The sequence below is a fragment of the Jaculus jaculus genome, chromosome 6 (assembly GCF_020740685.1).
Source record: "Jaculus jaculus isolate mJacJac1 chromosome 6, mJacJac1.mat.Y.cur, whole genome shotgun sequence".
NCBI classification, from domain to species: domain Eukaryota; kingdom Metazoa; phylum Chordata; class Mammalia; order Rodentia; family Dipodidae; genus Jaculus; species Jaculus jaculus.
In genome coordinates, this window is record NC_059107.1 from 41,317,289 (window position 1) to 41,340,674 (window position 23,386).

General features: G+C 40.0%; 1 protein-coding gene and 1 gene segment (V, D, J or C); one reads left to right on the forward strand and one right to left on the reverse strand.

Annotated features, from left to right (window-relative positions):
- The first annotated feature begins 1,060 nt into the window (after positions 1-1,060).
- LOC101601116 lies at positions 1,061-1,906 on the forward strand. The segment is given in 2 exon segments: positions 1,061-1,238; positions 1,362-1,906. Coding segments are annotated over 2 exon segments (378 nt in total).
- A 10,959-nt stretch (positions 1,907-12,865) lies between these two features.
- Positions 12,866-13,270, reverse strand: LOC101597871 (protein FAM136A-like). The gene has a single exon (XM_012952371.2). The coding sequence runs from the start codon at positions 13,268-13,270 to the stop codon at positions 12,866-12,868; it is 405 nt and encodes a 134-aa protein (XP_012807825.2).
- Positions 13,271-23,386: the final 10,116 nt, after the last annotated feature.

Genomic DNA, 23,386 nt, shown 5'->3' on the forward strand with positions numbered 1-23,386 from the left:
AATGCACGACCCATTTACATCAACAAGGAGGGTCTAATGGGAGGGGGTAGATCATAGATGAGCCTAAACAATGGTACCACACTGCCTGTATTTGCTGAAAAGAAAACTAATAAATTAAATTAAAAAAAAAAAAAGAATGAGGCATGGCATGTGTACATTTGAACATACATCTAGCCTCCAAACAAACCTTTATTTATAATTTATTTTATAAATAAATTTATTTATTTATTTATAATCTCACCAGCATTTTGAGATAGCAACAGTAATAGCATCTTTCATGTATTAGGGAGAAGGTAGATATGAAGCAGGCAGTCATGAGACCAACCATAAGACCATGAGGTGTCTTAAGGACATGTTATTGTTCACCTAGTAAATAATGCATCCAACCATTTGGCGGAGGCAGTTAGGCTTAGGAAGTTCCACTAGGCCTCATATCCGGGCCTCTCAAGGCCCAACAAGGCAGAGCCCCTGGCAGACATGTGTGGGTCAGAGAACAGGGAATAACTCAGCATCATGACCTTAATTGACTGACTGACTTAGCCCCTTTGAGTCAAACCTTCCTTCCCAATTTTTTCTCTCCAATGTTACCTTTCCGATTCTGAAAGAACTGTCCTTATATGTAAAGAGCTATTTCTAAAATGAGCAGGGGTCCATGCTCATTGTTAAATGTTTATTTTATTAACCATTTTATTATTTATGAAATATGTATTTGTGTGAGGCATATGTATATTTCACTCCAATGCCCCACTAAGGATATGTTTGAATTTAAGTTAAGAAGAATCATTTGTGTCCATAGTAATACTAATTTATGATAAATCAAGGAATTGGAAAACTCTGTGGCATCTTCCTGGATTATGCTCTGATAGGCAGTGCTATAGATGGACTGGGAGCCAGGAGGCACATTCCGGACCTGGAAAACTGCTCACACTGGAGAAATGTTTTTGTTTAGTTTCCAAGTCAAGTACTTTCTCTGCAGGCACATCTGTGCTGTTCCTTAAGGCAGGGATCACTTGGAGACACTGGGCCTTTACTAAGTAATTGAGCAGATTCAGCTCAGCAGCTGTGCCCAGCTCTGCCCAACTCTGCTGATTTGCATGTGTACAGAGCACAGCTCACTGCTCTGAGGACTTCTTAAAAGGCTGCTCACACCCTGTGTAGCAATCAATTCCCATCCATTCACAGCATGGGCCTGAGGACTCCTGCTCACTTCCTGGGGCTCCTGCTGCTCTGGCTGCCAGGTAAGGAGAGCTAAGCCAGGGAATTTTCCCAAAACACTAAGGTCAGTGCTGCTTTGTCTTTGAGGGAAGTCCTGTCATCATAGTATTAACTGTGTGGATATTTGTTTTCATTTTCCATGTCAGGGTTGATATGTGACATCCATATGACCCAGACTCCATCCTCCCTGTCCGCATCTCTGGGAGAGAGAGTCACCATCAACTGTCTGGCAAGTGAAGACATTTATAATGCTTTAGCCTGGTACCAGCAGAAACCAGGGGCATCTCCTAAGCTCCTCATCTATGATGCATCCAGCTTGGAAGATGGAGTCCCACCGAGGTTCAGTGGCAGTGGATCTGGGACACAGTATTCTCTCACCATCAGCAGCCTGGAGCCTGAAGATGTGGGAAGTTATTTCTGTCAACAAAATAGTGAATACCCTCCCACAGTGATACAAGTCATGACATAAACCTCCCAGGGAAGCAGAAGTGGAAAGCTGGGCTGCCCCACCTGCTGCTTTTTGTATCTTCACTTGCGTGCAGTGTTTCTTGGTTGCAGCCAAACTCTGACTGTCATTTGGATGTTTTAGTAAAGGGGCCTAGTGAGACATCTATGCAACTATACCTGTCCAGGTTCCTGTGGGACAGAGATTTACTCATGAGGAATCCAAATTCAGTAAGTAGCATTTTTGATCCAGGACAATAGAAATCACTACAGATACTCCAGCTAGAGATGTTCTAATACAAGACATTAGAATCTGAATAGTAGCTATAAACCGGCTTGGATGCTCTTGTAGTCATGAAAGTTAATATTTAGACATGATCTCTGGTACTCCTCAAGGGAGCTCAGCTCTCTGAGCCTGAAGGTACAAGCTGTCTACTCATGCTCTCCTCAGACTTGACAGTGTACCAGACGTTGTCAGTGAAACACAGTATGGTCACTATCTGCATTTCGATAATCTTTTCAGCATATCTAGGTTCATTAAAAACAATTCAATATTTCTGGTAATAAATTTAACAGAAAATTAAGCATTTCATTTATCATGTAACATTCTTTTGTCACAAAAAGAAATAACTTCAGCAAAGATAATCATAGCTGGGGATGTGGCTCAGCTGCTAAAGGAACTTGCTTGGAAAGCCTGCTGACCTGGATTCAATTCCTTCACAGCCTCGTAAAGCCGGATGTATAATTTGTCCCATGTGTCTGGAGCTCATTTTCATGAACAAGAAGCCTTGGTAAGGTCCAAGACTTTCTTCTCTCTCTTTTTCCTCTCACCATCTATTTTTTCATATAATTAAGCATATTTACTAAAATAGAGATATAAACAATTATATCTTCCTTTTTCCTTGTTACCCAAATGTATTGCTACTCCATAATATTTAAGTATTTTATAAGAAATATAGGTTTTTATGGTAGCTTGATATTGGAGAGAGTGCTTATGTTTGGATATGATTCTGACTTGTTTTCCAGCTACAGCTATGGGTTCCGTACCACCGAAGGGATTAGTTAGCCAAATCAAGAGCAGTTGGTTCCCCGCCATGGATGTGTGCCACTATTGCACTAGTGTGGGCATCACACCAGGTTATTTGTTGCTAAGTAGGTTAGACCATGAGTTGCTTGGACAGATATTGGTCATTTCCCCCAGTCGTCCATGTAGCACCTTCTGGCACTAGATGAGCTGACTGTCTGGGAACTGAACTTTTCCTGGCTTCCAGCCATGCCGTTCCATTTTACGTGTCAGCTGCATATGGTGTCCTCAGCAATAGAGTCTTACCACTAACTTTTGGTGGGTCACCAAGTACTCTGACAGAAATCTGTCATTCTTTTAGGAAACCTTGTAGGTTTCTCTGATCAAAATCTCATTGTGGATGATAGACAGCCCTATGCTGGTACTGGGAGTTACAGGTCAGCGCCCACTAAAAAAATGAGAAAAAATATAACTAATATACAAGAGTTAGAGAGGAGAGAGGGTGGGGGAGAGGGAGGGAGAGAAGATGTAGCAAGTTTAGGTTAAACTTGATCCTACAATCTAGAGTATCTTGTGGTTCAGATGTTTCCTGTAAGGGTCTGGTGAAGGTTCAACCATTTGGTCTGCCTTTTAGGAAGTAGACTTTTATGGTGACATTGCCATTTGGGTCTAGATTAGTGTTTCCAACCACTTAGATGTCCTCCCCTCCCTCCCTAAGCCAATATCAAGCTACCATCAATCATGGGCTACAAGAGGGCCTACACCTATTAATCTCTCTCTCTAAAAAAAAAGTAAGGGTTATTTCATTTGTCCAGGAGCTAACTTAATCTCTGTTGGAGAATCTGCTTCTCATTTTCAAATAGATGCAGATTCTAAGGAGAGAGCCACCCATCATACCTCCAACGGGCCCAGGCTGAAACTAAGGAAAACTGGAGAAACAAGCAAGGGTCCTGTTTTCCTGATAAACTGGATACCAGCACAAGGGGGAAGGAGACCAACACCAAGAAAAATCAACTCCTAACAAATCAGAGAGCTAGAGCCTCAGAGACCCCCAACCCCTCATCACTGAAGCCAGCCAAAAATGAACCCAACATGGCAAAGGGAAGAGGGGGCAGAAAGAATTTCAGAGCCACATGTTGGGTCAGGATATGCAGAGACATATATCGTACCAATAACTGAGGGCTAACTCCACGATGCATGACCCAAATACCTCAACAAGGAGGGGCCAATGGGGAGGAGGTAGGTCATGGATGAGCCTAATACTGGTACCAAACTGCCTGTATTTGCTGAATAGAAAACTAATAAAATAAATAAAATAAAAAAGAAATATAGGTTTTCATAGAATTCCTTGGGTTAATAATCATTACCTGTGAGCCACAGAAGCAGGGCCTCCACCAAGTATTAAATATAAATTTATCCAGAAGCCAGAGCATCATGTGCATTTTAGGTTAGAAGTCATGCCTTGCAGTTAAAAATGTTGGTAGCAGTCTATTGTCAACACCCAAAGTTGATGGTCTAGTCTAAATTTTAAAAAAGAACCTGAAGTTCTGTATAACATCAGGAAACTATTTAAAGTTGTATTCATTTAGACAAAATTAGCATCATTTCCACGATTTAGGAATTTCTTTTACTTTGAACTAAGGTTGGTGTAGAGTAGAAAAGGAATTCCCATGCAAACATTTCTGAAACATGAGCTTAAGTGAAATTAGTACCCAAGTTAATCCCTATTTGGCCACCCTGTCCTCAGTGCATGGAAAGGCTTGAGGAAACTGAAAAGTTCCAGAGAAAAGAGGACTTGGCCGTTCTCCATTGGGCACAGTTTCTCTTCAGGTATAAGGGCCATTTTTGGCTTAGTCTTTTTGCCTTCATGACAATGGTGATAGAAAAAGACTTTATGTTAACCTCTAACAGGCCCTCCTACAAGAGACCCCTCAGCCTGACCTAGTTGGAATTGCATTCTCTGATGAAGTGAAATAAACTATTAATAGTGGGATAAACATGCATAAAAGAGAGAGAAAGAGATAGAAAGGGAGTGTTTCCTGTCTACATACAAAGGGAAGGTTTGGCAATAATGGTTTATTGAGCACAGTATGATACTATTACTTGAGTTCTTATTTGATGGAGGGTAGATTACCATGATGAGTTATAATATAATCACAACAACGCTCATTAAGATGTTTTAACTCAGACTCCAAAGAGGAAGATCATGTGATTACTGCACTGGAGTGGTGTGCCATTAGACAAATATTGATGTGCCCAGGAAACCAAGTATCATACATGTCATAGCAAAATAATTGAAATTACCTCATAAACACAATTAAGAACGAGATAGCCAAAATTATACTTGTCTTCTTACTTTGGACTATTTAGGGCCTCACTCAGCCCTTGTCTATGGATCCCATTAGGACCAAGAACCAACTAATCTCTAAGGAAGAGATCTAGAGAGAAATATACCAAAACTGTCCTCAGCAAACAACGTTTCTCCTAAAGTAGTCAGTGGTGTCTTTGGCCAGATTCTTCCATTTTTGCATGACAATGGTAAATGAGGCAGTTGGTATATAAACACATAAACAAGACTTTTGGTGTTAGCTCATGAATAACATCATAGTGTTGTTCCTGAAACATGTAGAGGAATGATCAGTGGTTATGGGGCAGAATATATGCTAGAGAGAGAAAGAGAGACAGCTGGAGAGAGGAGATATAGATTTGGTTTGTGTTTACTTAAATTTTTGCCTTGGCTTAGTACATGGAGTGTGGTTATTAGAAATCAGGTCCTATCCCATGTAGACTGTGAATGAGGAAAGTCTGCCTTGACAGCTATAAATTAAGAAAATTTGTGTGGCAAGATTATGCTGTATTAACTAGGTACGCTGGACATAACACACAAATGCCCTTGTAGGGGTGTTATTATATCATTTACCTTCCCAATGCTAAACAAAGATACCTATCAAAATCTGTTAAAGGGAGGCAGCCTGGGTTTATTTCAACATGCAGCTCTGGTTCCAGGCCATCATGGGAGGGTAGGAAGGAGCTGGTCATATTCCACCCTACAGTGAGGAAGCAGAGCAGAGTGATGGAAGGTTGTGCTTAGAAAGCTCTCTCCATTTTAAAAATATTTTTATTTATTCATTTTCAAACAGAGGGTGAGGGAGGGAGGAAAGGAAGGAGAAAGGGAGAGAGAGAGAGAGGGAGAAAACGGCTGTGCCAGTGCCTCTAGCCACTGTGAATGAGCTATAGTCACATGTACACCTTGGACATCTGGCTTAGATTAGAACCTGCGTCTTTAAGCTTCCCAGGTAAGCACCTTACCTGACAAGCCATCTCTCCAGCCTTCTCTCCCTTTTGTAATTCTACTTGCACCAAAACAGTTTTAATAACTAGTTCCACTTCTACATTGATGTCTTAATTTTCATACTCATCCAACACCCAAGATGGAATATGAATGGACCTAATAATGTTGCATGTTCTATGAAGGTAACAGTAGTCACTATGTTATCATGAGTACAACAGGCAGCTCCTGTCATGAGGCAGCATTCAAAATTACTGCTGCCTACCTTGAGTCTCTGAAATTCTTTCTCAACTCCTCAGCCACCAAGTGATCTGTGTCTTTGAACAACTTATATACATGTCTCTTTAGCACCAAGCACTCAGCAGTGACTTATTCTCTCTCTGCAGTCTTTATGTAGAACAGCTGAACGGAGGGTTGCTTGTAACAAGACGGGATTCTATTGCTGCTATTTATAAGGTAGTCTCATAATAGACTGCTCAAGCCTGAATTTACATACCATCTTTAAGGCCTTTAGCAAAGTGACTTAGTATGTGTTTTTAACAAGAAATCCTGGTTTCTCAAGATAATTAAATTTGCAAATATTACCTACTATTTCCACAGCATGGACAGTCACAGGTGTGAAAACTGGATTAGGACATTGACCACTTAAAAGTGTGCATTTGGGCTGGAGAGATGGCTTAGTGGTTAAGCACTTGCTTGTGAAGCCTAAGGACCCCGGTTTGAGGCTTGGTTCCCCAGGTCCCACGTTAGCCAGATGCACAAGGGGGCGCACATGTTTAGAGTTCGTTTGCAGAGGCTGGAAGCCTTGGCGCGCCCATTCTCTCTCTCTCCCTCTATCTGTCTTTCTCTCTGTGTCTGTCGCTCTCAAATAAATAAATTTAAAAATAAATAAATAAATTATTAAAAGTGTGCATTTTCATGTATATGCAGAAGTAAATGCTAATACAGAATCTTCTTATCACATGTGAATTTGTATAAATTGCCACTTTTTAAGGTAAAAAGGGAACAAAGAATAAGTTTTACATGGAGAATGATTCTTCCAACAACATATCTAGAAAGAAAACATTCTTTGTACATTCTGGTGCTTTACATGAGAAAGAATCTTACGATATCATTTTACCCATTTCTATCCTTACCTGTGGGAAAGAGAGTTAGAAATCACGATAGCTGAGTCAGAGATCCTATGTTGCTGTGGAGCTTCTACCCATTCCTGTCGGTTTGGATGCACTTGGGGCTCCAGTGACAGGAATTCTGCAAGGTGCACAATCTCTAGGGAAGCCTATGCAGAGAAGATTCCTAGAGTTGGAACTATGGTTCATTTAACATGAACCTTCTATTTCCATTATTCTTAACCAGCTGCATTATTTCATGTGGTAGAATGCTTTTACTTTCTTGGACATATGTCTACAAAGCACAGTGGACCATGAACCAAATCATAGTTTCTGTTTCAAAGAGTCCATCAGAATTGTTTGCCATGGTGCACTTCTGTAATCTCAGCACTCAAATGTAAGAGGATTACCAGTGTGGGGTACATAGTAATTTGAAACTAAGGTGAGCTTCAGATTGAGACATTGTCCTCCCAAAACAATAAATATTAATAGCAGTAATGATAATAATAATATCTGTTATCCTTCTCTTTTGACCTCTACTTTCTATATCTGCCTTCATATCACCCTCTTTTTCTTTATTTCACAACAAAATATTAGTGTTGTACATAAGAAATTAAGATTGAATTGATGGATTTCATATGTATGTGCAAGTTCATATTGACATTTCCTTCACATATTGTCACAGTCGTTCCTAGACTGTTGTGTGCTGTCCTTCAATTATAAGCCACTACAAATTTTTTAAAGACCTAGATCCCAATTGAAAGAATCTCCCAGGGAATGTGGAAACACTAAAAGGTCAACTGGATTATGACATAAGGATGCAATCAAAGCTGCTCTACTTCTTGATTCTGAGAGAGATCCTGCGCTCTAAGAAGGAATTGCTCCCTTGTCCCCTGAGTTGGCAACACATGATGACATATTCTCTTCATCAAATCTCCCTGAGGCTCTCCCTCCTAAGGCTTATTCTCATAGATCTGCCTCAACAAAGGGAAGACCTGCATGCATACTCATGATAACACTTCTTTGTTATAAGTAATAAATCACTGGCAAAAAACAAACATGAATATCAGAACAATGTTACAAATCTATCTCCATGGTCTTTGTGAAGAATTAGGAAAGAAGGAATACACAAAAATCCATCATTGTGCTAGAGGAATGGATTACCAGTTAAAGCACTTGCCTGCAAGGCCACAGGACCTAGGTTTGATTACCCAGGACCTGTGTAAGCCAGATGCACAAGGTGGTACATGTGTCTGGATTTCATTTGCGGAAGGCCCTAGTGCACCCATCTCCCCCCTTCCTCTCTCTCTGCCTCTTTCTCTCTCTACATATATCTCAAATAAACAAATAAATAATAAAATATTTTTAAAACCCAATCATTAAAGACTGGGTATATAGCTAAGTGGTAAAGTATGCGGTCTCATTCAGTCACTAGTGCTTCTTGTCTCTCAGAGGATGGTGATCCCCATCTTTATTTTCTTATTTTAATATATATATTTTTATTGACAACTTCTATACTTACAGACAACAAACCATGGTATTTACCTCCCCTTCCCTGCTTTCCCCTTCATAACTCTGCTCTCTGTCATATTCCCTCCCTCTCTCCATTAGTCTCTCTTTTAATTTGATGTCATCATCATTTTCTCCTGTCATGAGTGTCTTGTATAGGTATTGCTAGGCACTGCAAGGTCTTGGATATCAAGCCCAATTTCTGTTTGGACAGTAGTATGCAGGGAGTGGTACCCTTCCTTTGGCTCTTACATTCTTACGTCATGTCCTCATGTTTATTTTCCCTCTCTCTTATCTCAAAGAAACACATTCACTGTTGCAGACTTGAGGATTTGGAAGGCGAAGCTGGGTTGTTGGGGAACCTAGACAGAGAAGTATGTTCTCTTCCTAGTTAGCTGTCACCTTCCACCTAGCCACAGAATACCACCCAGCAGTCAGGCTGTAGGATGTAGTGTGAATACTCTTCTTCCTCATGCTGTTCCTGCTGGTTCACACCAGGCCCTGAGGCATGAGGGAGATGTGGGAAGGAAAAGGTGCCTCAAGTGTAAAGTCAGTGTTTGTCTCCTGAGCTCAGACACTGCACATAAGGTGATGGAGAATCTTGAACAACTGCCCTGAATTTCTCCCTCCCATCAATGGGCTTCACAGCAAGATCTTGGGACCTATAGGAAACTCTTTCAAATGATCACAGTTGTGTTACACAAACCTGGAAGCCTGCTTAAAGAAATACATGTGAGAAAGGTGTGGTGGTGCATGCCTTTAATCCCAGCACTCAGGAGGCAGAAGTAGGAGAATCACAGTGAGTTCGAGGCCACCCTGAGACTACCTAGTGAATTCCATGTCAGCCTGAGCTAGAGTGAACCCCCCCTCCCAATAAACTCTACATCAGCTACAGTGGACAGTGTAGGCATCACACCTGTTGATCTCAGTTTCCCATCTGAATACCCTTGAGTTATCATCCATAATGTCTCAGCATAAACCTGATATTCCTCACAAAATTAACCTATGACAATCTAAAACATGAATGCACAGTCAATAGCTATGAATTTTCCAGGAGATAACAAAGAAAGACATATGAATTATCTTGGATGTGGTAGGTTAATTACAATACTAATGACATAATCCATGCATAAAATAACAACTGGATCACATTACACTCCAAGATTCAGCAGTGAAACTACATGTCCAAATAAGCAGTGGTTGGGATAGGGTTAACTAAAACTAAAGTTACCTTAAAAAGATAAATGTAAACCTAAATATTTATTATCAAGTAAAAATATAATTTTTAAAAAGAGTTTCAGCAGAAATACACTGTGTAGGTGAATAATGTCTCCATAAGCCATAGGTTGTTATAGGAAAATCCAAATTTCAGATGTGTGATACCTTCAGGTATTTTTTGGTCCTGGAGATCACTGAAACCCCCACAAGGACACTCGCTATTCTCAACACTCATTTTGCCCACCAGAATGAGAAGTAAGACCCTATTGCTGAAAACACATGCTTCAGTTTCAAGACAGAGGTACAAAGTGGGAAATGAGCTATGAAGGTCTCCTCCTTGCTACCTAGGTATCTTACTACTGGGAATAGCTGTGAAGGCTCCTAAGTGAGAAAAGTCATCTAGTGTCTGAGGCAGGAGTGGACACTGCAAACTACACCACTGACCAGAAAGACATGATGTACCCACTGGTGGGATACTGGTATGAATTTTAATGGAATAACCAACTGCTCTCTGATTTCCTTCTTCTCAGTCTATTGTTTCATTTATTTTCTGTTATCATAAATTAATATTACAACATTCTAAGTGTTTATGCTACACCCAGCAGGGCTGTCAGGTTCCAGCAACATAATATGACCTTTCTTACATAGCTCTCTGGCACAGCACCATGTGTGGGAACACGTGAGGAAGTGCTGAGAAGCAGCGTAGCTCACTAGGCTGAGTGAGGGTCTCCTCTTTACTTAGATGGTATGTTTACAAGGTTCTGTAGCCTGTGGTTATGCAACCTGACAGGATACCCACTTCATCAACCCCAGGGCTGAAGACTCCTCCATTTACCTCTGCAGAGCCACCGGACACTCAGAGAAGGACTCCCTCTTTAGTGTATTTTTAAAAATTTTATCTTGTTTTATCTTATTTTTATTCTACTGTCCAAATTCTTGGCATCACTTGGTTCTATGTGAAAGAGTCCATGATTGCTACTGAAAATTGATTCAAAGGGCAATAATTGCAGAAGAATACATTTTAGGAAGGAAGTTACTGCTATTTTTTTGGTTAAATAGATATGTTGTGTCACAAGTTGCCCATGAAATATTTATGTTTAAGACCATAGATTTGTGTGGCTCTTACCCTTGACCAGAGACACTTCATTTTGACTACTGGGGAATCTCTAGACTCATCATTGTACTGAGAAGTGATTACTGAGTGCTCAGCCCTAAGTCACATTTCCATCACTGCCTCTGAGGTTCAGGGAATATTGTGGAAAAGTGCATAGAGGATGTACAAGCCAAAGGAGGGGAGGAATGCTTTGCAATACTGTCTGCAGGACAACATTGACCATTGCCTCCATGACCTCACAGTGACTGCTGCTACCTGCTTAAGAGTTGATAGTATTAGATGCATAAACATTCTAGCCTGGAATTTTTATTATCATCTTCCATGATTATAAAAACATATCCCACAGTAATACCCTCCCTTCCCATTTGAATTCCATTCTCCATCATATCCCCCCCCCATCTCAATCAGTCTCTCTTTTATTTTAATGTCATGATCTTTTCATCCTCTTATGATGGTCTTGTGTAGGTAGTGTCTGGCACTGTGAGGTCATGGATATCCATTTTATGTCTGGAGGGGGCACATTGTATGGAGTCCTATCCTTTCTTCTTCTTCTTCTTCTTCTTCTTCTTCTTCTTCTTCTTCTTCTTCTTCTTCTTCTTCTTTTTTTTTTTTTTAGAGATAATGAAACTTTATTTAAAAACCAAACCACTAGGAAAATAGACTACAGTTTTGACACAGAAAATCCATTGGCTGTATCACCATTTCAAGTAAGAAGTTGTTTAAGGAAAAAAAAAAAAAAAGACAACATGGTGCTCATTCAAAAGATAAGGTGCCATGCTGGGGGCAGGAACATTGCATGGTGCAATGACCCCAGGCAAAAATGTCACTTGGCAGAGGGATTTGTGTGCCTCCTTTTGGTTTTATAGCAGTTCCAGCTTTTCTTAGCTTAAGGTGTATATTGTTTTGGTCTTCTGGTTGTCAGAGGATTACCTACAAAAGCTGTTAATTTAGGGGGCTCCATAATGCTGGGTGTTTAAGCCTTTATTTATTTATTTTATCCCAAGTGCAATACTTCCCAATTTGCCAACAGTTCTTATTTTACTGTTTATTCCTGGAATCTGGGGTCTCTGATGTGTGTATCTCACAACCAAACCCCTTTTCTCTTCAGGGGGAAAATGTCATTGCAAGGTTATTCTGTCATTCTATTGCAGAAAGTCTCCAGGCCCTATAAGCTAGTGAAGAAAGCTGTTTTCCACCCTCAGTGTGACATTACCATGCTTTTTCAGGGGTCTCCAGATTGAAAGATGTCATGGAAGAAGTGACCAGAAAAAGATAAACACAAGGAACCTTTCAATATACTTACTCAATGGAATTAAGATCTAGACTCCTCCCCTTTTTTTTCTTGGAAGGTATGGTTTCACTCTAGCTCAGGCTGACCTGGAATTTACTATGTAGTCTCAGAGTGGTCTTGAACTCACAGCGATCCTCTGACCTCTGCCTCCTGAGTGCTGGAATGAAAGGTGTGTGCCACCATGCCTGGCTCCTTTTCCCTAAGTTTTGTTTTATAGCTTATACAAAATGGTGTGGTGATACTTTTGGTAAACTGGTTGGCAACAGACACACTCCTCCTCCAATTTCTCTAGATCATAGACCAGGTGGAGGAAATTGCCACCCCGTGGGTGTCTGTGCAGTCAGAGAATCCAGGATCGTGGTCTCTGGGTTGGTATGAGGACAGTCTCTACTGTCAGGGACAAGCACTTGCTACATGAAATTTAGGGTGTAAACATGCGTGTGTGCAACCTCTGATCCAACATTTAGCACCATTTTCCTGTTTCACTTCCTAGGATCAAAACATAGAGAAACCAGTGTTCAAAGACCAATGAGCTGCTGCATTTGTTGCCATTGTGGGTTTCCCTACTCATAATCTTGACTTAAAAGACAACGTTTCCATTCTTTTAAAACAGATTCCTGCCCTCAGTTCCAATGGTTATTGGCAAAGCTGTTTATTTCCCAGTGGATGAGAGAGACTCCTTCATCTTCTTGGTCATCGTTGGGATAAGGTGCATGTGGTCATCCACACACTTGGCCACACAGCTGTCCAGCTGCCATTTTACCTGCAGCTCCTTGTTCCCTGCATCCATGGCGTATCTGGCTTTGTCACTGCAGTCCATGGTGCACCGCGCCAGCCGGTCCTGGAACTTTTCCAGCTCACTGGTCACCAAGGCCTGGGCCTGAGCCAGAGGCCCATGGCAGTGCTCGATGCACTGGTGCACCTGCTGCATGGATGCCTGGTTGTCTTCACAGCAGCCAGTGCTGCACCTGAACATGAGGCCCTGCATCTTCCGGATGTTCTCTCGCTCCACGTTCTTTACCGTGGCATCCACGCAGAGCTGCTGCACCGCCGCCATGGCGGCCCCAAGTGCCGCCTCTAGCCTATCCTTTCTTTAGCTCTTACATTCTTTCTGCCACCTCTTCTGCATTAGACCCTGAGCCTTGGAAGGGATGATTGAGATGTTACTCAGTACTCCAGTCACTGCTTTCCAGCACTATGATACCTTCTGAGTCATCCCAAGGTCACTGCCATCTGGAAAGAGAAGATTCTGTACCCAAAGTGAGAGTAGCATTAATATAAGGGTATCAGTATTAAGAGAAGTGCTTGCTGTGCAGTTTGATAAGCACAGTATATACATTTATCCAGACATCAGCAGACGTTACACCCCTGGGGCTCATGACTACCCCTGTTTTAAGTTTTCAGTATCAGGGATGTGTTCCCTCCCATGGAGCAGGCCTCCAGTCCAATTGGAGGGCAGTTTGTTTCTACCATGATAGACATGTCACTATTGCACCCCTTGGCTCATTTGGCCATGCTGACCAATTATAAAGCTTGCAGCATCCACTGTTGAGTATTTTCACTGTTGGTATCTCTTTCTCCCATTGAACTGCACATAGAAAGTCTTCTTCCAACTTTCTGTCATCTGGTCTACATGGAGGAGGTTATCAGTTCAGTTCCAGAAGGATTTCTCAGTAGCATTGCAGCCCAAGTATGTGGAGTCTTCAGCAATAGGGTTTTATCATATATTCCTGGTGGGAAACCAGGGGCCTCGGCAATGGCTTATAATGTTTGTGGGCATCAGGGACCTCCCTGGCCAACAACTAACTGGAAGGTATCCCATCCCTCACACTGAAAATTTTCTAGCAAAGATCTATGGCTCCTGAGTGTTCCATTGTCCAAAACTGGATGATTCCAAATGATATATTTATATCTTGTCTTGTTCCTGATTTTAGTGGAAAGCTTCCAGTTTTTCCCCATTTAGTAGTTTGTTGGGTGTAGGCTTTTGATAAATAGCCTTTATTGAATTGAGATACGTTCCTTCTATGCTCAGTCTCTGCAGTACTTTTATCATGAAGGGATGTTGGATTTTGTCAAATGCTTTCTCTGTCTCAAATGAGATGATCATGGGGTTTTTGTCCTTAAGTCCATTAATATAATGTATTACATTTATCGATTTGCGTATGTTGAACCATCCCTACATGTCTTGGATAAAGCCTACTGGGTCAGGGTGAATGATCTTTCTGATATATTCTTGTATTCTGGTTGCCAATATTTTGTTGAGAATTTTTGCATCTATGTTCATGAGGGAGATTGGTATGTAATTTTCTTTTTTTGTTCTATCTTTGCCCGGTTTTGGTATCAGGGTGATGCTGGCTTCATAGAAGGAGTTTGGTAGAATTCCTTCTTTTTCTATTTTAGGGAAAAGCTTAAGAAGCAATGGTGTTAGTTGTTCCCTGAAGGTCTGGTAAAATTCAGCAGTGAATCAATCTGGGCCTTGCCTTTTTTTAGTTAGGAGATTTTGGATATGGATCTCCATGCTTGTTATAGGTCTATTTAAGTGATTAATCTCATCTTGATTTATTTTAGGTAGGTCAGATAAATCTAGGAAATCATCCACTTCTTTCAGATTTTCACACTTTGTGGAGTATATGCTTTTATAGAATGTCCCTATGATTTTTTGAATTTCTCTGGTATCTGTTTTGATGTTACATTTTTCATCTCTGATTTTATTAATTTTTGTCTCTTCTCTCTTTCTTTTGGTCAGATTTGCTAAGGGTTTATCAATCTTGTTTATCCTTTCAAGGAACCAACTATTTGTTTCATTGATTCTTTAGATTGTTTTATTAGTTTCTATTTCATTAATTTCTGCCATAATCTTTATTATTTCTTCCCGCCTGCTAATTTTGGGTTTGCCTGGTTCTTCTTTTTCCAAGGCTTTCAGGTGAAGCATTAGGTCATTTACTTGCAACCTTTCTAATTTCTTTCTTTTTTTTTTTTTTTTAGCTAGGATCTCACTTTAGCACAGGCTGACCTGGAATTCTCTATGGAGTTTCAGGGTGGCCTTGAATTCATGGTGATCCTCCTACCTCTGCTTCCTGAGTGCTGGGATTAAAGGTGTGCGCCACCACACCTGGCCTAATTTCATATATATATATATATATATATATATATATATATATATATATATATATTTCATTTTTATTTATTTATTTATTTGAAAGCGTCAGACAGAGAGAAAGACAGATATAGGGAGAGAGAGATAATGGGCTCCCCAGGGCTTCCAGCCACTGCAAAGGAACTCCAGACGCGTGCTCCCCCTTGTGCATCTGGCTAACGTGGGACCTGGGGAACAGAGCCTCGAACTGGGGTCCTTAGGCTTCACAGGCAAGCGCTTAACTGCTGAGCCATCTCTCCATCCCCTAATTTCTTAATATAGGCACTTAAAGCTATAAATTTACCTATTAGGACTGATTTCATTGAGTCCCAGATATTTTGGTATGTTGTGTTTTCATTATCATTTGACTCTACAAATTTTTTGCTTTCCTATTTGTTCTTTACTGACCCATTAATCATTTAGTACTCTGTTGTTTAGTTTCCATGATTTTGTACATGGTTTATAGCTTTTCTTGCTGTTGATTTGTAGTGTGATTCCATTGTGGTCAAATATAGTACAAGGAATTATTTCAATTTTCCTGTATTTGTTAAGATTTGCTTTGTGTCCTAATGTATGGTCTATTTTAGAGAATGATCCATGTACTGTGAAAAAAATGCCTATTCTGCAGCATTTGGATGAAATGTCCTGTATATATCTGTTAGGTCCATTCCTTCTATGATCTCATTTAGTCCAGATGTCTCTCTGTTTATTTTTTCCTGGGATGGCCTGTCAATTGATGAGAGCCGGGTGTTGATGTCACCCAATACAACTGTGTTTGGTGTTATCTGTGACCTTAGTTTTAATAGCATTTGTTTGATGAATTTGGGGGACCCCATGTTAGGTGCATATGTGTTTAGGATTGTAATGTCTTCCTTTTGGAGTGTGCCTTTAATCAATATAAAGTGACCTTCCTTATCTCTCTTAACTAATGTTGGACTGAAGTATACCTTGCCAGATATTAGAATAGCAACCTCTGTTTGTTTTTCTTGGTCCATTTGCTTGATACATTGTTTTCCAACCTTTCACCCTCAGATAGTGTCCATCCTTTGTAGAGAGGTGGATTACTTGGAGGCAACAAATTGAAGGATCCTGCTTTTTAACCCAGTCTGCAAACCTATGTCTTTTGGTTGGGGCATTGAGGCTGTTGATATTAAGAGATATTATTGAAAGTTGTGTATTTATTTTGCCATTGTTTTGTAGTTCTTCCACTTTTACCTTTGCTCTCTTGTGTTAACTAGAATTTGAGTATTGTTTGTTTTTTCCCAGTTCCTTTTATGTGTGCTTTTCTTTTTCTTCAGCATGGAGAATTCTTTCAAGTATTTTCTATAGAGCTGGTTCTGTCTTCAAATACTCCTTTAGCCTGCTTTTATTGTGAAATGTTCTTATTTCTCCGTCTATTTGAATGGATAGCTTTTCAGGATAAAGTAAACTTGGTTGACAGTTGTTATCTTTCAGAACTTGGAATACATCACTCCATGCCCTCCTGGCTCTTAAATTTTGAGTTGAGTAGTCTGCTGTAATCCTTATAGGTTTGCATTTGTAGGTAACTTGACTTTTCTCTCTGACTGTTTTCAATATTTTTTCTTTGTTTCTGTGTTTGATAGCTTGATAATAATATGGTGAGGAGAGGTTCTTTCCAGGTTTTGTCTGGTTGGTGTTCTAAAGGATTCCTGTGTCTGCATTGGCACCTCTTTCCCAAAGTGGGGGAAGTTTTCTTCTATCATTTTGTTGAAGATGCCTACTATTACTTTGGAGTGAAATTCTTCTTTTACTATGCCCTGAATTCTTATGTTTGATCTTTTCATAGTGTCCTGAAAATCTTAAAATTCCCACTCATACTTTTCTATTAGTTTGTCTTTCTCTTTCTTGGACTGTATTAGATCTGCCACCTGGTCTTCTAGCTTAGATGTTTTGTCATTTCTTTCATCCATTCTACTGGTGAGATTTTCTATAGTTTTTTTTTTTTTTAATTTGATTAACACTGTTCTTTATTGCTAGTTGTTTTAACTGATTTTTCTGTATTATTTCTTTTTCCTTTTTTATGTCTAGTATTGATCTCTTTATTTTATTAAATTGGCTTTCTGTGTCTTCTTTGCTTCCTTTGATTTCTTCTTTGACTTCTTTGAACATATTTATAATCATTCTTTTGAAATATTTCTCAGGCATTTCCTCCAACTCTTTCTCACTGGAGGTCATTTCTGATGTATTAATACTGTTTGGTGGATTTATATTGTCTTGATTTTTGTTACTTCTTGTGTTATAATGTGCATATTTTTGCATCCTAGCTTATTTAATGATTGGATTTTTCTATTATTAGATGTATCAATCAATTTGTTGTTATATATCTTCAGGGTACGAGCTTAAGATGCTAGGTGTGGCTCTCAAGGCTCTCAGAGTATGTACAAAAGTGACTCTAAGTGTTGGGTTTGACTTCTATGAGAGTATTCAAGTAGGCTGAGTGGAAGCAAATACAGATAGTTTCTAAAATTTAAGTAAACAATGTGCACATTCAATGAAAAACAGCACTGAATATTTATCCAGGAGTAGGAATTATGACAACCAGATACTCTGTCTGTCTCTTAGGCTGTGTGGTGCCTTACCCACTCCCTTAATCCTGACAACAAGGACATTAAGATTTCTTCTCTGTAGAGGGTTCCAAGTCAACTTGTGACCAGGTGAGACCCTTCCCCAATCTATAACAGAAGAGGAAACAAAGCCACTATAAATCAAGAAGCAACAAATAACAAGCCCAAAATACAGCTTATTTAAAATTGGCAAATCTGACCATCCATCAGATTTAACATAATTTATCATGATATAGAAGGTGCAATTAGCACTTCTGGTTCAGGCCTATATACCAGGTTTATTAGATGGGTACTGATCTGGTGTAATCCCAGTTAGATTTTGGGATGATTTTAGTCAATGCTCCTGCTTGAATCCCACTGTCAGTTCAAGTAGGCATGGCCAGGTCCCTGGACTGCTGCTGTGTTCGTGGAGCTGGGCACTGGCAGTGGGGGAGGGGAGGCTGCCAGTGCTGCTCTAGTTCTCTTGCTGTTCCATGTGTTCTTCTACCTTGTAATGTGCACCTCCATTGTTCACTGCCATTCTTCCCTCATGTTTCTTGAGTTTGCAGAGAACTCCGGTGTGAGTGGAACATCCCCTCACCTGTCTTCCTGCGGCTTGTGCTGAGCCTGGCGGCTGGCTGGTGCCCTGCCACTGTGTTCCCGCACCACTTTCCTGCGGACCTGCCGGAGCCACTTCTGCCGGCCTGTGTGAGCTCTGGGTGCTCTGGATCTCTCCTACTTCTCCACTGCCATTTCAATTTCCTATACACCTAGCTTTTTAGTAAAAGTGTGTATTTTGCTTTTTTTTTTTTTTTTTTTTCTTTTCCCCCCAGGCTACTTTGGCATGGCACCTATACTGCCATCTTAACCAGAAGTCTATGACTACTTTTGACCAAGATATGATGTAGAAATACTAGGTGATCATGCAAGCAGTGACATCAGAGAGACATAAAACTTCCATTTTGTGATTGAGAAGTACTGTAACCTGGCACAGGTGATAAAGTTGTTGCATTGGGTAACTGACAAATACTGTGCTTTTTCTGATCACCATTAACTTTGGGATGTGAAACTGCAGTTAGGCATACATACCTGGGAGGCCTTCTACCTCATGAATAGGCCACTATTGCTCATTCCTTCTTTGTGCTCAGAAAACATCAACCTGGATGTTCAGAAAAATTTACCTAGGGGATTTAAGAACATTGTTACCAGGTAAGGTTGTAAAGATATTACTTGTTTGAACTAAAATTGTTGCCACCTAGTAGGGCTAAATCACTTCTAATTATGTGAGCTAAAGAAAACAGCCTCTGTCTTCTGCGTGAGAAGCTCAGAAGCACTGTGACCTAGCAGTGCCAGCAACACTGGCGTCATGGAGAAACGTGATCCACTATCTCATCATGAATTGTTAATGAAGCTGCTGAGAGCCAGTGCCAGAGGTGGAACCTGTGACACATGGTTGTTTATTACTTTTTAAAATGATCATTCAAAAATGGAAATTTTTCATGAAGAAGAAACAACATGAGGATGGGGTTGGACATACACTCTGAATAAAAAAATAAAAAAAAAACAGAAACAAAACAAATATAGGGTGGAAAGATGGCTTAGAGTTTAAGGCTCTTACCCGTGAAGCCTGAGAACCCATGTACAAATCTTCATATCCCACATAAGCCAGACATACAAAACTGAGGCAAGCTATATGTCCCACATGTCCAATAGGCAGTGAAAGCATCTGGATTTCTATGGCAGTGGCTGAGGTCCTGGTTGGGCATTTCTCTCCCTTTTTCTTTTGCTGTCTTTCTTTCTCTCTGTCTCTATCTGTCTGAAATACAAAAATAAGAAAAAAAGAAAGAAAGAAAGAGAAAAAGAAAGAAAATAGACATAAACAACACTCTGAAGGCTGTAGGCCAAGAGCTACAGGCTGTGTCTTTTCATGGTGTGTTGGTTTGAACCAGAAATTTTCCATAAAGCTATAAATTTCAGGGGTTTGCGCCCCAGCTGATGGCAATTTGAGAAGTGAAAGCTTGCTGGAGGAGGTGTGTTATGGGGCAGGCAGAGGGTTGTTACATCCACCTATGACTTTCCAAGGCACCACTCATCCAAAGAGTGGCACATGGGAAAGAGGTCCCAAGGATAACTGGCAGAAATCAGGTTGGCCACAGAGCAAGGATGAATTAGAAAATCCACATAGTTGTGCTTACAATTGCTTTGAGAGATTCATAAGCTGTGTTGGGCAGTCTACAGGTCTGGGGTGGGAGCGTGTAGGAGAAGCTCAAGTGTGAGAGCTGAATGAATGGTGTTATGTGCTTTTGTTTTTTTTCTGGCTAAAATTACAATGAAATTAAACATAACATGGGCTATGGTAATGTTTAAACAGAGTTGAGATTGAAAACCCTATGGACTCATTTAGCATTGGACTGAATGCATTGCATTTTACATTACAGTTGGTTGTGAGTTTATGGGAACCAAGTGTTTTGAAATGCATGTCCCCACAAACTAATGTAGTTTGAATGCTTGGTTCTCAGGTATGGCAGTTTGGAAGATGGGACCTTTATGGAGGAGGTGTGTCATTGGAGGCAGGGTTTTGGGGTTTTGTAAATGGATCCCCTTCCAAAAATTCATTGTACTCTCCTGCTGCTTTTTTTTTTTTTTTTTTTTTTTTTTTTTTTTGCTAACTGCTGTGGTAGAGTGATTTCCAGCCTCTGGTCATGCCATGCTCTACCCCTAACATCATGAAGCTTCTCTTCACAACTGAAATCAAACTGACAAAAAAAAAAAAAAAAAACAAACTTGTTATAACTGCATTGCACAATTAATTCTTTGAGCAATGAAAAGGTCACTATACCAACCAATGCCATTTTCACCTAAGAGCCTCTTTTCTACTCTCCACAGAGAATTTCAGTTTCACAGACCCTGCCACTGTATGACAACTGCATATTCCTTGGTATAGACATTGAGAACCCCCACTGATACTGTGACATCAGGACATGTTGTCATGTCTTGAGAATCAGGTAATATCATTCCCAACCCTGATTAGTCCTCCTAGGTAGAGTGCCTGTGGAAGGATTGTGATGGTTAAATCAATAGTGTGGAAATTCTTGTAGGGCTTCAGCCTTTAGCATCAACAAGATTTTATGTAAGGGTTGCTGCTCCAATTCCAGTAGGGTGGGTCTCAGAAATCCTCCAGTCAAGTCTATTGGTGGGAACTGTTACATCAGTGAGTATCTGGACCTCAATTCATATCCAAGGAAATCTCCTGTTAAGTCCCTGTTAAGCAACCACTGAAGACTGAGGCAGTATCTTGACTCTATGGACTTTAATATTATCATAATAATTGTTGATTCTACAAAATATACACTGTTATACCATTGTCTCCTCACTATCACTAACCATATGCTAATAGCAAATAGATTCAAGACAGTGGCTCAATCAGAAGATGCCAGCTGCTGTCTAGTTTGTAACCCCAAACCCACAGCGTGTAATCACACAAAGAAAGTGCCAATGCAACCCCTACACTTACTTCCTCATTTTATTCTTTTGTTCATCAAAATTAGAAGCACATTTCAGGGACACTTCTGCTTCTCACATGGGCACAGTGGGTGATCAGTATCATAGTCTTAACTCTGGGTATTCAGTGTAAAATGTGAAGGGAATTTATGTGGCTACTGGTCAGTTTGCTGTCCATAGACAAGCATAAATATTCACAATATTGCAGAGATTGCTTTACAATATTAGGGATATGGTATCTTCTATCCAAAAAAATATACTAAAAATTCTACTGTTATAAAATATGTTTTATTAGCCAGGCATGGTGGTGCAGCATGTCTTTAATCCCAGCACTCATGAGGCTGAGGTAGGATGATCACTGTGAGTTTGAGGCCACCCTGAGACTACCTGAATTCCAAGTCAGCCTGGGCTAGAGTGAGACCCTATCTCAAAAAAATATTCATTTTTTGGGAGACTGAGCTAGAGAGTGATAAATAGGGAATCAAAAAAAGAGAATATGGGTAATCCAGGGCCTCATGCCACTACAAACAAACAAGTGCATGGGAAATTTTGTGCATCTGTCTTTATGTGGGTTCTTGGGAAAAGAACCGGGCTGGCATGCTTTGTAAGCAAGTACCTTTAACATCTCAGCAATCTCTCCAGACCAAAATTTTAATTCTTAACTTATTTTCCATTAAATTATACATTTAAGGGTTAAAAGTAATAGAATTGCAAAAGAACAATTTGAATTGGGTACTTTTTAATGTTTATGTTAACTTCACATAATGAGAACGTATATTTATGGCTTTGTTCATGTCAAGGTGTCTGATTGGTGCCAAATATTGTTTGAAGTATAGCTGTTGGTTCCAAATTCCATGGTAGTGTTCTAAAACTACTTTTTTTCAAATATAATCATAATATTCTAAAAGTATTAATTATTTAGATGTCAAAACATAATTAAAAACAAAATAGCTGGGAGTGGCGATACATGCCTTTAATCTCAGCACATAGGAAGCAGAGGTAAAAGAATTAGGATTAACATGATTTCATGGTCAGCCTGAAATTACATAGTGAATTACTGTTCATCTTAGGTTACAGCAAGACCCTACCTCATAAATCCAAATTAATTAATTCATTAATTAAAAAAACTACCAATAAGCAGGGCAATAAAAAATCAGAAGCATAGTCTGTGAGTACAGTGATTGCAGAGAACCTGAAATGAATACCTCAGTTCAAGTCTGAGACAGCCCACATTGTCTTGACAAACATCCCAAAAGTCCTGGAACATCTCAGACACAAGAACTGGTAACACTGAGGTTAAAACAGGAAAACCAATTCCCTGCTTTTGCAATGCATATGGTCATGTCTAAACTCACTCATGGGTGGTGCAAGTCTACCAATACACTGAGGTTTTTTTTTTTTTTTTTTTTGCACAGAATAAGTAAGAAACAATCAGACTGTGATTCAGTATTACAAAGGAAAAAAAAGAAGATTTGAGGGAAACTTTCTGAAAAAGAACTTAAAATATTTTCTGCTTCATTCTATTCCTTTGCACAGGAATATTTTTGGATGTGTAGTATAGACTTATTGTATGAGCTATAATGCTCTCTTATATTATATTCTACTTACATTTAAAAATATTAACTCTGCATCTGTAGGAGAAAAGGGAACAGTTGATGCTGATAGATAAAAATCTTAGATAAAAACTATATTTATCAATAACAACAAGGTTCAATGCTGTATTATTGTCTACCTCTTCCCACTCCTATAGGCAGCATGGACTGCACGGGTATTGATGAAAACACATGTGGCATTTCACACCACTCTCATGGGAGCACACCCAGCACTCACTCTGGCTCTTTGTGCACTGTTGCTCCTACCAGGGGATTTGCATGTTTCTCCCTGGGGAGGACCTTCCCTTGCTATTCTGAGATAAAAGCTCAGCTCAAATTGTGACCTGACTGACCAGAACTCTTCAGTTCCACTTCCCACC